The 15932-nt window shown below is 64.3% G+C and overlaps 1 protein-coding gene across 3 annotated transcripts in view; it reads left to right on the plus strand.

Annotated features, from left to right (window-relative positions):
• The first annotated feature begins 403 nt into the window (after positions 1 to 403).
• LOC112546544 (protein jagged-2-like) overlaps positions 404 to 15932 on the plus strand; it is a 29150-nt gene continuing 13621 nt past the window's right edge. Inside the window, exons 1-2 of one of the 3 annotated variants that reach the window (XM_075915258.2) lie at positions 404 to 545; positions 9635 to 9937. In XM_075915258.2, the coding sequence (XP_075771373.2) occupies positions 9677 to 9937 (261 nt within the window). In that variant the 5' untranslated portion in view covers positions 404 to 545; positions 9635 to 9676. Of the gene's footprint in view, positions 546 to 6659; positions 7007 to 9634; positions 9938 to 15932 lie in introns of those variants that run through there. The other 2 variants (XM_089769932.1, XM_075915256.2) reach the window with 2 other exon arrangements.

Here is a 15932-nt window from a genome sequence, read left to right on the forward strand (position 1 = left end):
ACTGTGTGTCTGGGCGGCACCCGGCCCGATGGGGCCCTGATCTCGGTCACTGTGTGTCTGGGCGGCGCCCGGCCCGACGGGGCCCTGATCTCGGTCACTGTGTGTCTGGGCGGCGCCCGGCCCGACGGGCCCTGATCTCGGTCACTGTGTGTCTGGGCGGCGCCCGGCCCGACGGGGCCCTGATCTCGGTCACTGTGTGTCTGGGCGGCGCCCGGCCCGACGGGGCCCTGATCTCGGTCACTGTGTGTCTGGGCGGCGCCCGGCCCGACGGGCCCTGATCTCGGTCACTGTGTGTCTGGGCGGCGCCCGGCCCGACGGGGCCCTGATCTCAGTCACTGTGTGTCTGGGCGGCGCCCGGCCCAACGGGGCCCCGATTTCGGTCACTGCACCAGCACAAATCATTGTAACAACACCACACTGATCCTGTTCTCATTGCAATGTTACGGGAGTGAGAGTCACCTGACCCAGTTTCTCCTGTTTACACCAGAGAAAGCCGATTCGGACCTTTGGACTTGCTCCTTTCAGATGTGAACTCTGAATCCTGGGTGAGCATTAGCTGATTGAGCCTAAGACCAAAATGGGGCAACATCAGCCATCTCCATTATAAAGAAGGGGAAACTGAGGTACAGAGACAGTAGGTTACTCCAGCATCCCGCCCTGTTCCCACCACTAGACCCCACTTCCTCCCAGAGCCTGGAATCAGACAAAGAAGTCCTGGCCTGCAACCCCCACACACTGTAGCCACTTGACTCCACTCCCTTCCCATAGCTGGGTGCAGAACCTAGGAGTCAGGACTCATGACCCCCCCCCCCCCCGCCCCATTGGCTCTCTGTGCCCCGCTACTCCGCCGTGCACAGTCCCTGCAGGAGGCACAAGACCAGTGCAAGGCATGGAGCAGGACCAGGAAGGGGCAGTAACTGAATCCTGCCCCACGCTACCAGGCCGGGGCAGGCCCGGGCAGGGTGCTGGTGCAGCAATCGAAGGCAAAGCGGGGGACACGGAAGGGGCGGCAGGCTGCGTCTGTCCCGGGGAATCCTCAGTCTGCGCCGTCCCGCAGCAGGGAGGCAGCGTGTCTGAGGGCTAGGGCACTGGGAGTGAAGCTGCCTGGGTTGCAGTCTGGGAGGAGAGTGGGGTCTAGTGGTTAGAGCAAAGGCGAGCCTGGGAGCTGTCCCTGGCTCTGGCACTGATGTGATGGGTCATGCAGGACGGATCGTTTCAGTGGGTGGATTCCTGGCCGAGGCAGGGAATGGAGGGGGATGGGGGCAGAGTCTGGCTAGGAGCACAGCTGGCCGTTTCTGCTGCGCCCTTGGGCAGGGAGAACCCCAACGGGGCCTGATCCCACACAGGGCCTGATCCACCGCGCAGCTCTCTCTGGCGCTAGCAGCGCTCCCGCGATTGGAGGGTTAAACCCGGGCAGCCGGGCCGGCTTGCCAGCAGCGCTCCCGCGAGCGGAGGGTTGAACCCAGGGCAGCCAGGCCGGCTTTTCAGTTTGCTCAGCCCTGCGTGCCCCAGCCTCTTGAGAAAGCCGCGACCTTGGCTGTTCTTTTCTCTTCTCTCCTCCTGTCCTTTCGGGACCCCTTGGGCCCTGCGCCCACGGCCCCTCCGCCCCGGGCTTCGCAAACACAAGGAGGCTTTCTCAGGCTGCTGGGCTGGGAAAGGGGGCCGAGGGTTGGGTTTACATTGCCGTTAAGTAAACAGTCTGGGGGGGCAGGAGTTAAAATAAGGGGGGGAACAGGGAGCCCCCCATTGCAGGGAATGCACCCCCTTGCTCGGGCAGGAAAGAACATTTCTTTCCAGGTCAGTTTTGTGGTGGCGAAACTGACGTCCGATCTGGTTCCAATCTGGATTGAGTGGGGGAGGGGCTGAGTCTGATGGGGTCTCCCTCCACCCCCAAGCATCACCTGAGGGGGCCAAGGAGCCTGAACTCTATGCCCAGGGGCCTGGATCCATGTGAAAATCGGCAGGCTTCCCCTAGGTTTGGCTCTCAGCCACACTCGGGGGTGGGGCGGGTTTCTCCTAGGTTCAGCACCCAGTCTAGACGGGCCAAATGTCGGAAAAGACAAAAGAATCGGAAAAAGCAGTACCTGAGAGGGGACAGGATAGCGGTTTTCAAGTATCTAAAAGGGTATTACGAGGAGGGAGAAAATTGTTCTCCTTGGCTGCTGAGGATAGGACAAGAAGCAATGGGCGTACATTTCAGCAAGGGAGGTTGAGTAGGGGTGAGTAGGGGTCAGTTACCAGCTCCCCGAGACGCCCCTCTTGCTCCCCCGTAGGCGTGACTATTGTGAAAGCGGTGTGTTAGGTGTGGCGAGTTTATCAGGGCTGAGCTCTGTGTCACAGCAGCCCACCATCACAGTCGCCCCTGTGAATCCAGGGGCGTCCCGGACAGACCGCCCAGGGCCAACACGGAGAGCGGGGGATGCAGGGGAGCAACGAGGCATTGCATTGTGGGGGGGACGGGACCAGAAAGAACCTAGAAAAAAGCTCTCTATTGTAATGTCAGGGACATGGTACCAGCTGGCTGCACCTGGCCAGGCTGGACTGAGCCCGCAAGAGGCTGGGATGGTAGGGTTACACCCCGGGGTGTGGGAAGGTGCCAGGTGGGGAGAGTGGGGTGCAGGCTGGGAGAGGAGGTGGGAGAGCAATAACAGCATTGTGAGTGGCATTTGGAGTGGGCAATGCTACTAGAAAGGTGCCAGGGCGGGGACCTGGCTGGCCCAGGGGGATGGGGAGTGGGGCGTGGAGTTTTCCCCCCTCTAGGGCAGGCCTGGGGAAAGCCCCAGGCTGCTACAGCACAAGCCATACTGCCCATGACCAGCAGGGGGAGCAGGCAGTGCAGCTGTGTGCAGGCCTGGGGGGGACTGCAAGGAACCGGCTGCCTTGAAGCCAGGAGAGGCTGTCTGGGGAGGGGATGGGGGGGCAGCTGCTGAGCTGTGAAATCCGCCCTAAGGGACTAGGAGGGGGGTGGGGATGGCTGTAGGAGTGGGGGAGGGGCTGGGAATGCAATCCTACTTGCCCAGGGGCACCAGCTGACGCAGTTCCGGATTTCCTGGGCACTGTTGTAAGGAAGCTCACAGCATTCCCGCTTGGCACTGACAGGACACTGCTGTAGGGAAGCTCGCAGCACCAGGCCTGGGTACTGACTAATCCTGCCTTTTTCTTGGGCTCTATAGTTCCCAGTCCAGGCAGACGAAGGTCTTTTAGGACGTCTTTCTGCCCTGGCCTGGCTGTCTTTCTTGGGGGAACTGTTCTGTGTGAACAGGGCAAGAGACTCTGGAGGATCCCAAAGCGCTTAACCAGTGGCACAGAGAGATTGCTCGCTGAGCACCGAGATGCAGCCACCTCTGGGGTTGGGTGCAGCAGCTGTTTATACAGGGATCCCTCAGCCAACCCTGAGATGCAGCCTCCTCTGGGGTGAAAAGTGGCAGCTATTTATTCTTCAGCCGCACAGCGATGGTCCTTGTTTCTTTGGGCTGGGAGTGGGCAGCGCTTTAGCCCAAGTTTGCTCCACCAGCCTTAAATACAGTCACCTCTAGGGTGGGAGAAGCCAAGCAGTTGTTTAGCACGCCTTCTCCCGCAAGACAACTTAGGACAGGAAGTGGGGGGGGGGGGGGATGGATGGATGGATGGATTGACCAAAGTATATAGGGATTGGATGGATGGCAAGGTTTTGTGTCTGGACAGATAGACAGACAGATGGATGTACATTGGGTGGTGGATGGACCAACATGGGAGTGAGGATGGATGGATAATTGGGTGGTGGATGGACCAATGTTTATAGTGGGTGCTTCATGGGCTGATGGACAGACTGATCTGTAGTGGGGAGATGGATGGATGTGTATCGGCAGTGTAGTGGACAGAGGGAGATGGATGGGTGTATATTGGATGGTAGATGGACCAATATGTGAGGTGGGGACGGACGGACAGATAGACCGATGTATGGACCAATATGTGGGGCGGGAACAGATGGATGGACAGATGGACGGACAGACGGATGTATGGACTGAGCTGCGGGGTGGGGACTGACGGACAGATGTACAGACCTAGCTGTGGGGCGGGGACGGACAGATGATACGGACTCTGAGGAGGGAAAGGACGAACGGATGGATGGTTGGATGGACAAATGGACGGACACGTGTATATTGGGTGGTGGATGGAGTGAGCTGTGGGTGGGGACGAATGGACAGATGGATGGTTAGACGGACAGACGAGTGTATATTGGGTGGTGGATGGACCCAGCTGTGGGCGGGGACAGAAAGACAAATGGTTGGACAGACAGGCGGACGGACAGGTATATATTGGGTGGTGGGGCCAGATGGACGGATGGTTGGATGGACAGATGGCTGGACGGGTGTGTATTGGGGGGCTGGATGGACTGAGCTGTGGGCGGGGCCAGACAGACAGACAGATGGTTGGACGGACGGACAGACGGGTGTGTGTTGAGGGGCGGATGGACCAAGCTGAGGGCGGGGCCGGCCGACTGGCCGGATGGTTGGATGGACGGACAGACGGGTGTGTGTTGGGGGGCGGATGGACCGAGCTGAGGGCGGGGCCGGCTGGCCGGATGGTTGGACGGACGGACGGACGGACGGACAGATGGGGGTGTGTTGGGGGGGCGGATGGACCGAGCTGTGGGCAGGGCCGGATGGACAGATGGATGGTTGGACGGACGGACAGACGGGTGTGTATTGGGGGGCGGATGGACCGAGCTGTGGGCGGGGCCGGATGGACAGATGGATGGTTGGACGGACGGACAGACGGGTGTGTATTGGGGGGCAGATGGACTGAGCTGTGGGCGGGGCCGGCCGGACGGACGGATGGTTGGACGGACGGACAGACGGGGGTGTGCTGGGGGGCGGATGGACCGAGCTGTGGGCGGGGCCAGACGGATGGATGGTTGGACGGACGGACAGACGGGGGTGTGTTGGGGGGCGGATGGACCGAGCTATGGGCGGGGCTGGATGGACAGACGGATGGTTGGACGGACGGACAGACGGGTGTGTATTGGGGGGCGGATGGACCGAGCTATGGGCGGGGCTAGATGGACAGACGGATGGTTGGACGGACAGACAGACGGGGTTGTGTATGGGGGCGGATGGACCGAGCTGTGGGCGGGTCCGGACGGACGGATGGATGGTTGGACGGACGGACAGATGGGGGTGTGTTGGGGGGCGGATGGACCGAGCTATGGGCGGGGCTGGATGGACAGACGGATGGTTGGACGGACGGACAGACGAGGGTGTGTTGGGGGGCGGATGGACCGAGCTGTGGGCGGGTCCGGACGGACGGATGGATGGTTGGACGGACGGACAGACGGAGGTGTGCTGGGGGGCGGATGGCCCGAGCTATGGGCGGGGCCGGCCGGACGGATGGATGGTTGGACGGACGGACAGACGGAGGTGTGCTGGGGGGCGGATGGCCCGAGCTGTGGGCGGGGCCGGCCGGACAGACGGATGGTTGGACGGACGGACAGACGGGGGTGTGCTGGGGGGCGGATGGACTGAGCTGTGGGCGGGGCCGGACGGACGGACGGACGGATGGTTGGACGGACAGACGGGTGTGTATTGGGGGGCGGATGGACCGAGCTATGGGCGGGGCTGGATGGACAGACGGATGGTTGGACGGACGGACAGACGGGGGTGTGTTGGGGGGCGGATGGACCGAGCTGTGGGCGGGGCCGGACGGACGGATGGTTGGACGGACGGACAGACGGGGGTGTATTGGGGGGCAGATGGCCCGAGCTATGGGCGGGGCCGGCCAGACGGACGGATGGTTGGACGGACGGACAGACGGGGGTGTGCTGGGGGGCGGATGGCCCGAGCTATGGGCGGGGCCGGCCGGACGGACGGATGGTTGGACGGACGGACAGACGGAGGTGTGCTGGGGGGCGGATGGCCCGAGCTATGGGCGGGGCCGGCCGGACGGACGGATGGTTGGACGGACGGACAGACGGAGGTGTGCTGGGGGGCGGATGGCCCGAGCTATGGGCGGGGCCGGCCGGACGGATGGATGGTTGGACGGACGGACAGACGGGGGTGTGCTGGGGGGCAGATGGCCCGAGCTATGGGCGGGGCCGGCCGGACGGATGGATGGTTGGACGGACGGACAGACGGGGGTGTGCTGGGGGGCGGATGGCCCGAGCTATGGGCGGGGCCGGCCGGACGGATGGATGGTTGGACGGACGGACAGACGGGGGTGTGCTGGGGGGCGGATGGACCGAGCTATGGGCGGGGCCGGCCGGACAGACGGATGGTTGGACGGACGGACAGACGGGGGTGTGCTGGGGGGCGGATGGCCCGAGCTATGGGCGGGGCCGGCCGGACGGACGGATGGTTGGACGGACGGACAGACGGGGGTGTGCTGGGGGGCGGATGGCCCGAGCTATGGGCGGGGCCGGCCAGACGGATGGATGGTTGGACGGACGGACAGACGGGGGTGTGCTGGGGGGCGGATGGCCCGAGCTGTGGGCGGGGCCTGCCGGACAGACGGATGGTTGGACGGACGGACAGACGGGGGTGTGTTGGGGGGCGGATGGCCCGAGCTGTGGGCGGGGCCTGCCGGACAGACGGATGGTTGGACGGACGGACAGACGGGGGTGTGCTGGGGGGCGGATGGCCCGAGCTGTGGGCGGGGCCTGCCGGACAGACGGATGGTTGGACGGACGGACAGACGGGGGTGTGCTGGGGGGCGGATGGCCCGAGCTGTGGGCGGGGCCGGCCGGACAGACGGACAGACGGGTCCTGTCCCCCCCCAGTCCCCACGGCCCCTCCTGCCGGCCCCCCCCCCTCTCCGCGGGGAAGTTGCCCGGCCGGGCGGGCGGCGCTGGCCCCACCCTCCCGCATGATGTCAGGCGGCTCGGCGAGCGCCCGGCCGGGAGGCAGCCGGGGCTGGGGGCGCCGGCTCCTGCACCCTGCGCCGCGAGGGGCCGGGCCGGGCGGAGACAATGAGGCTGGGACCGAGCTGCTGGCTGCTCTGCGCCCTCCTCGGGCTCCCCATGCGGCCCCAGGTGAGTCCGGCCCCCCGCCCGGCTGCCCTTTGTCTGGGGACTGGCCACTGGCTATGGGGCAGGGCGAGGGGGGGCTGTCCCCAGGCAGGGGGGCCTGCGCCCCCATGGCACAGTGGGGATCCCTGGAAATCCCCCCCTCAGCCCATGGGGCGCTTGGAAATGGCGAGGAGCAAGGGGGGGGGGGTCTCTGGCTCAGCAGGCACCCCCATGGGCAGGCTCGGGGGGGGGGGGCAGCGAAGTCCCCCCTCCCCAGCCATGGGCCCCCCAATGGGGTGTGGGGTACGTTGCGGCTGTGGGATGTAAAGGTGGCGTGAGGGCGAACTCTGCGACCCCCAGCTGGTGAGAACCCACCCAATGGGACCCCCCACTGCCCTTCGGCACAGCCGCACCCCTCTTGTGCTGCGCGGGGGGGGCCTGGATCCACGGTTCCCGTCCCTCCGTGGGGCACCCGAACCCCACGTCTCCCTCGGGCCACTGTGAGGAATCGGGGTCCGGTTGCTCCTTGCCCTGGGTCCCAGTCCTGCCCGGGCAGGTGTCCTAACACATTCCAGCCTGCAGCCATCCGCCGTGCCTGGGCAGGCTCTGTGCCGGGATGGGGCGCTGCAGGGAGCCGGGCGGGGGCTCACGAAGGGGCACACCCTCCCGGCTCAGTGCTGAGGCCCACACGGGGTTAGGGGGTGCCAGGCTCTTGGGGGGTGATGCCTGCCTCCATCATAACGACCAGGATCTCGAATGAGACGCCAAGCAAGATCATAATGGCCTATGTGCCCCGCCCATCTCATGTGACCCCTGGGGTCCCACTGGCTGAATCCACTGGGGTGGGGGGTTCCAGTTGCTTTCCCCCCAAGTCCCTCTATGGACTCAGTTGGATGGAGGAGCCTGCGTGGCTTCAACTGCTGCCCAGTGTTAAACAGCCGTTGCGCCCCACCCCAGAGGTGGCTGCACCTCAGCGCTGGGTGAGGGATCCCTGTAGAAACAGCCGCTGTGCCCCACCCCAGAGGTGGCTGCATCTCAGCACTGGGTGAGGGATCCCTGTACAAACAGCCGCTGCGCCCCACCCCAGAGGTGGCTGCATCTCAGCACTGGGTGAGGGATCCCTGTACAAACAGCCGCTGCGCCCCACCCCAGAGGTGGCTGCACCTCAGCGCTGGGTGAGGGATCCCTGTAGAAACAGCCGCTGCGCCCCACCCCAGAGGTGGCTGCATCTCAGCGCTGGGTGAGGGATCCCTGTAGAAACAGCCGCTGCGCCCCACCCCAGAGGTGGCTGCACCTCAGCGCTGGGTGAGGGATCCCTGTAGAAACAGCCGCTGCGCCCCACCCCAGAGGTGGCTGCACCTCAGCGCTGGGTGAGGGATCCCTGTAGAAACAGCCGCTGCGCCCCACCCCAGAGGTGGCTGCATCTCAGCGCTGGGTGAGGGATCCCTGTAGAAACAGCCGCTGCGCCCCACCCCAGAGGTGGCTGCACCTCAGCGCTGGGTGAGGGATCCATGTAGTAACAGCCGCTGCGCCCCACCCCAGGGGCGGATGCCTCTTAGCACGGGGCGAGGGAATCGCTGTCTGTTTGCTGCCTTAGTCCTGCTACTCCATCTAACCATGGACAGTGGATCCTGTTTTCTCCGGGCTGGGCTTGGAGGCTGAGCAGAGCTGGGGGAGGGGGAGTCTGGATCTTGCATTTGGCAGCTCCCTGCCCTGAGTTGGCAATGGTCCCCGATACCCCTCTTCCCCCTGAGCCCCAGAGATCAGCGGGTGCCTGCACAGTCTGGGGACCTGCCTGGGGCCCAGTGGGTCTGGGGCGGGGGGATGGGAGACACAGGTAGCTGCTAAGACGCCATCAAAGGCCCAGGAGCCCCACCCACCGAGCCCCACCCACCGAGGAAAGGAGCGCGGCAGTGAAACCAGGCTCATGGAACACCAGCTATGCCCGGTTTTCCCTGGCAGCTGGTGCTAGGGCCTGGGGCGGGGCAAGAACTGGTGGCGTGGGGACATGTCCAGCTGCCCCCCCTTCTTTCACTCAGCCCCGGGCTTGCCAGTGGGGTGGGGATCAGGCAGACGGGGAGGGAGGTGAGAGCTGGCGTGAGGGGCAGGCGCAGAGGGCCTGGATTCACACCCCAGCCTTCAGCTAGGGCGGCTCTGTGGGGGCAGCTCAGGGCATCTTCTGGCCTGGGCCAGGGTCCTGTGTAAGCTGGGCCAGGCGTTCCCCTGGGTGTTATGTGCTTCCGCACTCCACCCCAGAGATGGCTGCATCCCCGTGGAGCCAGTGCCAAGCCCCAGAGCTGTGGGGTGGGGCAGATCAGGGAGAAAACTTTGCATTCCCTGGGCTGGGCCCAGCCCCCAGCTCCGGCTCAAGCTGTGATGCCCAGACGGAGTTTGTCACTGCTTGCATAGGGGGCCGCAAGCCTTTCGGGCTTAATTCAGATGGGGTGGCAGCCAGGAGCGTCTGCTGTCACCACAATGGGCTTGGGGCACAGCTGCGGCTTCTTACTGGATGAAATCAGCGCCGTAGTGTGTGTCATGGGCCCTGTACTGCTCAGAGCTGGCGAGGGAGTCTCCCTTTGTGCTTGCAGCGCGATGGGAAGAGGTGGGAGGAAAGTTCCAGCCTCTGCTCTGACCAGCTTCTCTCCCTCGCAGATCCTCGAAGCAGCTGGCACCTTCGAGCTGCAGATCCGACTGATGCGCAACGAGAGAGGGGTGCTGGCCGACGGGCGCTGCTGCCAGGGCGGGGCGGCCCCGCCGTGTGCCAGGCAGGAGCAGTGTCGCACCTACTTCCGGGCCTGCCTGAAGGAATACCAGCTGCGTGTGGTCCCTGGGGAGCCCTGCGTGCTGGGGGCTGGCACCACCCCTGTGCTGGGGGGTAACACCTTCGCGGCCAAGCCCCAGGAGGGCGCAGAGCCCGTGGGCAGGATCACTGTGCCGTTCCAGTTCGCCTGGCCGGTAAGGCCTGAGTCCTTCCCCGAGCGGGGAGCTGTGGGGCGGGGGCCTGGGGCACCAGCGCTGGGCTGAGCTGGCTGCAAATAGGACGAGGTTTGTCCAGGCTGGATGGGAAGGGGGCGGGGTTTATCTCGTCTGAGTGTGTAATGGGTGGGGTTTATTTGGCCTCGGTGTGCAAGGGGCGGGGTTTATCTGGCCTGGGTGTGCAAGGGGTGGGGTTTATCTGGCCTGGGTGTGCAAGGGGTGGGGTTTATCTGGCCTCCGTGTACAAGGGGTGGGGTTTAATCTAGTCTGTGTGTGTAATGGGTGGGGTTTATCTGGTCTGGGTGTGCAAGGGGTGGGGTTTATCTGGCCTCCGTGTACAAGGGGTGGGGTTTAATCTAGTCTGAGTGTGTAATGGGTGGGGTTTATCTGGTCTGGGTGTGCAAGGGGTGGGGTTTATCTGGCCTCCGTGTACAAGGGGTGGGGTTTAATCTAGTCTGAGTGTGTAATGGGCGGGGTTTATCTGGTCTGGGTGTGCAAGGGGTGGGGTTTATCTGGCCTCCGTGTACAAGGGGTGGGGTTTAATCTAGTCTGAGTGTGTAATGGGTGGGGTTTATCTGGCCTCCGTGTGCAAGGGGTGGGGTTTATCTGGCCTGGGTGTGCAAGGGGCGGGGTTTATCTGGCCTGGGTGTGTAATGGGCGGGGTTTATCTGACCTGGGGGTATGTCTACACTACAAAGTTAGTTCGAACTAACTTTCATAGGCACTACACTAGCGCTCCGTTAGTTCGAACTTAATTCGAACTAACGGAGCGCTTAGTTCGAACTAGGTAAACCTCATTTTACGAGGATTAAGCCTAGTTCGAACTAGCTAGTTCGAATTAAGGGGTGTGTAGCCCCTTAATTCAAACTAGTGGGAGCCTAGCCCTCCCCAGGTTTCCCTGGTGGCCACTCTGGCCAACACCAGGGAAACTCTATTGCCCCCCTCCAGGCCCCGGAGCCCTTAAAGGGGCACGGTCTGGCTACACAGTTTGTGCCAGTTGCAAGGCTGCCAGCACCCGTGCCAGCAGACCCTGCACCTGACACCCATGAGCCAGCCACCCGAGGACACCCAGCCCTCCACTGCTCCCCAGGACCAGCCTGGCGGCTCCCAGGAGCCTGCCCGGGGACGCAAGAGGCGGGGACCCGCTTGGTCAAGTGGACCTCATCCAGGTTTGGGGGGAAGCCTCCAATGTCCACGATCTCCGCACTAGCCACAGGAACGCGGCCGTCTATGGCCGCATGGCTGCCAGCCTGGCCGCCAGGGGCCACCAGCGCAGCCGGGAGCAGGTGCGCTGCAAGATTAAAGATCTGCGGCAGTCCTACTCCCGGGCCTGCCAGCCAGGGGCCAACCTGGAGGCCTGCCCCCACTTCCAGGATCTGGACTGCCTCCTGGGGGCTCATGCCGTCCCTGCCCCCCGGGACGTGATAGACCCCAGGGCAGAGGGACCGCTCCAGGAGATGGAGGAGGAGGAGGAGGGCTCTGAGAGCCAGGAGCCTGCCGCCAGCCTGCCCAGGATCCGGGACCCCTGAGGCACCCCACAGAGCCGCTCGCCTGTGTCGTCCGAGGCCGGGGAGGCGTCCACCTGTGAGTACCATCGTGCTCCCCTTATGTGTACGGGGGGCTGGGGCGAGAGGGAGCCCCGGGACCGTGCGCCTGGGCCTTGCCCACCACGGAGCAGCAGCTGGGGATCCTGCAGGGGCCCTGGCCTTGCAGAGGGGAGCTGGGTTTCACACACCTGGGCCCCTGGGGTAATTGACCGCTGGTCTTGTTGCACCACAGCTGCAGCATCTGGGCCTGCAGGGCACACCATACCGCCTGCAGCAGCTGCCCGTGCCGGCAAGCAGGAGAGCCAGAAATGAGGAGGAGTACCAGAGGCGGCACCTCCGGTTCCTGGATCACCAGCTCCCAGGACCACTGGGTCCAGGAGGACCTGAGGCTGCGCTGGAGGAGTTTGGAGGCCCTGGAGGAGCAGGGCTGTGCCCTGCAAGGCCACCTCCAGAGCCTGCTCGACCGCTTCCCAATTCCTCCTGCTCCTGCTCCCCCTGCTGCTCCCTCTGTTCCCCCTGCTCCCCCTCCTGCTCCCGCTCCTGCTTCCTCCACACCCCCCATCCCTCCTGCCCCCCCTCCACAACCATTCCCCACCGACGACCCCGGACCCGCAGTGTGGCGAGACGGGAGAGGCTCCCACCCCTGAGCTTTCCTTTCCCTTCCTCCCTTCCCTCCCCTTCCAGCTCCCTCGTCCCAGGTTTCCCCCTCCCCTCTCCCACCCTCATTCCTCCCTTCCCCCACCCCAGTTATGTGAAATAAACATACGTTTTTGTTTGAAAAACAGGTGTCTTTATTTTACAGTAGGTAGGGAGGGGAAAGGGGAAGGGGGGTAGGGTGGAAGAAGGCCCCAGTGGGGCATGCAAGGGAGAGGTCAGTCCTCCTCCTCCACCTGGAAGCTCTCCCGCAGGGCTTCCCGGATCCGGACGGCCCCCCGCTGGGCTTCCCGGATGGCGGCGGTGCGGGGCTGACCGTAGTGTCCAGCCATGCGGTCAGCCTCAGCCACCCCCCTTTCGCTCACACAAATTGTGGAGCACACAACATGCTGCCACCATGGGAGGGATGTTGTGCTCGGCCAGGTCCAGACGGGTGAGGAGGCATCGAAAGCGGGCTTTCAGTCGCCCGAAGGCCCCCTCCACCATGATGCAGGCCCTGGTCTGCCTGGCATTGAAGGCCTGGCGGGAGGGATTGAGGTGCCCCGTGTAGGGCTTCATCAGCCACGGCTGCAGTGGGTAGGCGGCATCCCCCACCAGGCACACGGGCATGTCCACGTCCCCGACCCTGATGTGGCGGTCGGGGAAGAAGGTCCCGGCCTGCAGCCACTGGAACACGGAGGAGTTGCGGTACACCCGGGCGTCGTGTGCTTTGCCGGATCAGCCCACATTAATGTCCGTGAACTGGCCCCGGTGGTCACACACGGCCTGCAGGATCACGGAGAAGTACCCCCTGCGGTTGACGTACCGGGACGCCTGGTGTTCCGGGGCACGGATGGGGATGTGCGTCCCGTCGATGGCCCCCACGCAGTTGGGGAAGCCGAGGGCGCCGAACCCCCGGATGACGGCGTCCGGGTCGGCGAGGCGGACCACCCTGCGGAGCAGCACCCGGTTGATGGCCTTGACCACCTGCGGAGAGAGACACAGCAAAGCGCCAATCAGTGGGGCGCCAGGGTGGCTGGGAGCGTTCGTGCCCTGGCAGTGCCCCGCGCCCCACTCCCGGAAGCAACCCCCTGGCGGCGTGTAGTACGGCCGGGACAGACCAACCCCTCTGGTGCGGGGCGCTTTCGCCTCTTCCCGCCCCGCCTTTGTCCCTGGGGCGGCCCATCCCCTCCTCGCAGCCCTCCTCCCCCCCCGGCGCAGTGGCCGACGAGTGCCGTACCTGCATGAGCACCGCTCCGACGATGGATCTCCCCACGCTGAACTGGTTCCTGACGGATCGGTAGCTGTCCGGCGTGGAGAGCTTCCAGAGGGCGATGGCCACCTGCTTCTGGAGGGGGATGGCGGGCCTCATGCGAGTGTCCCTTCTTTGCAGGGCAGGGGCGAGCCACTCGCAGAGCTCCAGGAAGGTGTCCCTCCTCATCCTGAAGTTCTGGGTCCACTGTCGGTCCTCCCAGCGCTCCAGGACGATGAGGTCCCACCAGTCGCTGCTGGTGTCCAGACGCCAGATGCGGCGGGGCACGCTGGTGCCGGGGCGCCGCCGCGGCCCCTCCACGGCCCCCAGGGCGGCCAGGCGGAGAGGCAGGGGGCTGACGTGCACCAGGAGGTGCCAGGCAGCCTCGAGCCATTGCTGACAGGCTTGCAGCAGCAAGTCCAGAAAGTGCACCAGAAGGTGCAGGGCGAGCTCTGGCTCCATGTTGCCACCTGCGGCGGCCCCCCCGAAGGGAAGCACCGACACAGACGGGCACAGAGACCAACGCTTTGCTGTCCCTCGGCGAGGTTGGCAAGGAAGCAGGAAAAGCTGAGAACCGGCTGTCCGGGGGGGTCCCTTTAAGCACGAGCCTCAGATAGCCTCAGACAGCAGCCACACAAAGCAACTGCTGACCTGATGCCCTGCCGGAACCGGTTTCAGCTGCCCTTAAATGCCCCCCTGCGTCCAATCAGTGTGGACGCGCTAGTTCGAATTAGCAAAACGCTAATTCCAACTAGTTTTTAGTTCTAGACGCGTTAGTTCGAATTAGCGCTGTAGTGTAGACGTACCCTGGGTGTGCAAGGGGCGGGGTTTATCTGGCCTGGGTGTGCAAGGGGCAGGATTTATCTAATCTGGGTGTGCAATGGGTGCAGTTTATCTGGCCTGGGTGTGCAAGGGGCAGGATTTATCTAATCTGGGTGTGCAATGGGTGCAGTTTATCTGGCCTGGGTGTGCAAGGGGCGGGGTTTATCTAATCTGGGTGTGCAATGGGTGCAGTTTATCTGGCCTGGCCGCGCAAGGAGACAGATTTTGTCCAAGTTGTTGAATGCAAACCAGTCCTGGGGGTCTCCCAACCTCTCCCCCTTGGCCTGCTGCTGCGGGAGGGGTCATGCACCCTGCTGGCCCCAATCCACCCATCATGCCTAGGCCCAGGCAGGCTCCTCTCCCATGGCTCCATTTGGAGCTGCGATCGACTGGGGGAGGGATCCCTGTCAGCTGCAAGCTGCCCAGGGCTCAGGGAAGGTGGCTGCTGGGCCATTGCCCTAGTTGGAGGAAACAGATGTGGAGAAGGGAGTAGAGTCTAGTGGCTATAGCGGGGACAGCTGGGCTATAGCGGGGACAGCTGGGCCATGTAGCTCAGCTCTGAGGCAGTGATGTGAGAAGCCCCCAGGAGGGGGGGTGGGGACAGTGACATGTCTGGACACTCGCCTCGCCCGGCTCCCAGGGGACTGGCAGATGCTAAATCTCTTTCCATCCTTGTGATTCAGTGGGTAGCCCCGGCTGCTCCGTGATTTATTGATCCTGGGCTCCATCCAGCTCCCGCCTCCCTTGGCCTCCCAGCCCTTCGCTCTCCGGCTTCTATTCCAGTCAGCTTCCGCCGGGCCGCGTTATCAGGCAGCTCACGGCAGCTCCCCGCCCGGGCGCGGAGCATGAGACAGTCCCTGCCTTGCAGCGCTCGCCGTCTGAATGCACAAAGAGCGGCAGGGGAAACTGAGGCACCGCCAGGCCTCAGAACTGAGGGCGCCCGGCCTGGCCCGTGAGAAGCTGGGCCCCATCACAGGGGCCAGAATGTTCCCTGCCCCCACCCTTTCTCTGTGGGAGCTGGAGGAGGGGTCCCCAAGGGACCGGCAGCTGTCAGGGGGAGCAGACTATAAGCCAGCTGTGGGCAGAGGGCCGGGCAGAGATGAATGCACACAAAAGGCCTGGCTGATCTGCATGCACAGAGGCCCGTTCAGCCCACTCACTTGGCCATGGCACCTCCGGCCGCAGGATGCTGGGAGCCCGTGTCCCACCCTTTGCGGCATGGGGCTTCCTGGGGCCGTGACCGGACTTTGGCCCTAGCGGCTCAGCGGCCCGCCCTGCGTGACCTTTCCCAGGGCCCGGATCCAGCGCCGCTCACTGCGCCCAGCATCCTGGGGCCGGGCTCCCAAAGCCCCTAGGCACCATCCCCACTGCCATAGGGAAAGGCCAGCGCCTCGCCCTGCTCCCCGCAGCGCCCCCTGCTGGGAAAGGCTGGGACTGCAGTGGCTGGATATAAGGTGCCCATATAAGGTGCTGGGATGTGGGGTGTGGCCAGGTGAAGGGGACAGCTCCCCCTATGCCCCCCTGTGGTGTTGGGAATGGGGTGCGGCCAGGTGAGAGGGACGGTTCCCCCTAGTCCCCCCTGTGGTGTTGGGAAGAGGGGTGTGGCCTGGTTTGAGGGGAGAGCGCCCTCTAGTGCCCATGTAGGGAGCTGGGATGTGGGGTGTGGCCAGGTGAGAGGGACGGCACCCCTACTGCCCCCTGTGGTGTTGGGTAGTGAGGT

The sequence above is a fragment of the Pelodiscus sinensis genome, chromosome 18 (genome assembly GCF_052426305.1).
Source record: "Pelodiscus sinensis isolate ZL-2025 chromosome 18, ASM5242630v1, whole genome shotgun sequence".
Taxonomy (NCBI): Eukaryota; Metazoa; Chordata; order Testudines; family Trionychidae; genus Pelodiscus; species Pelodiscus sinensis.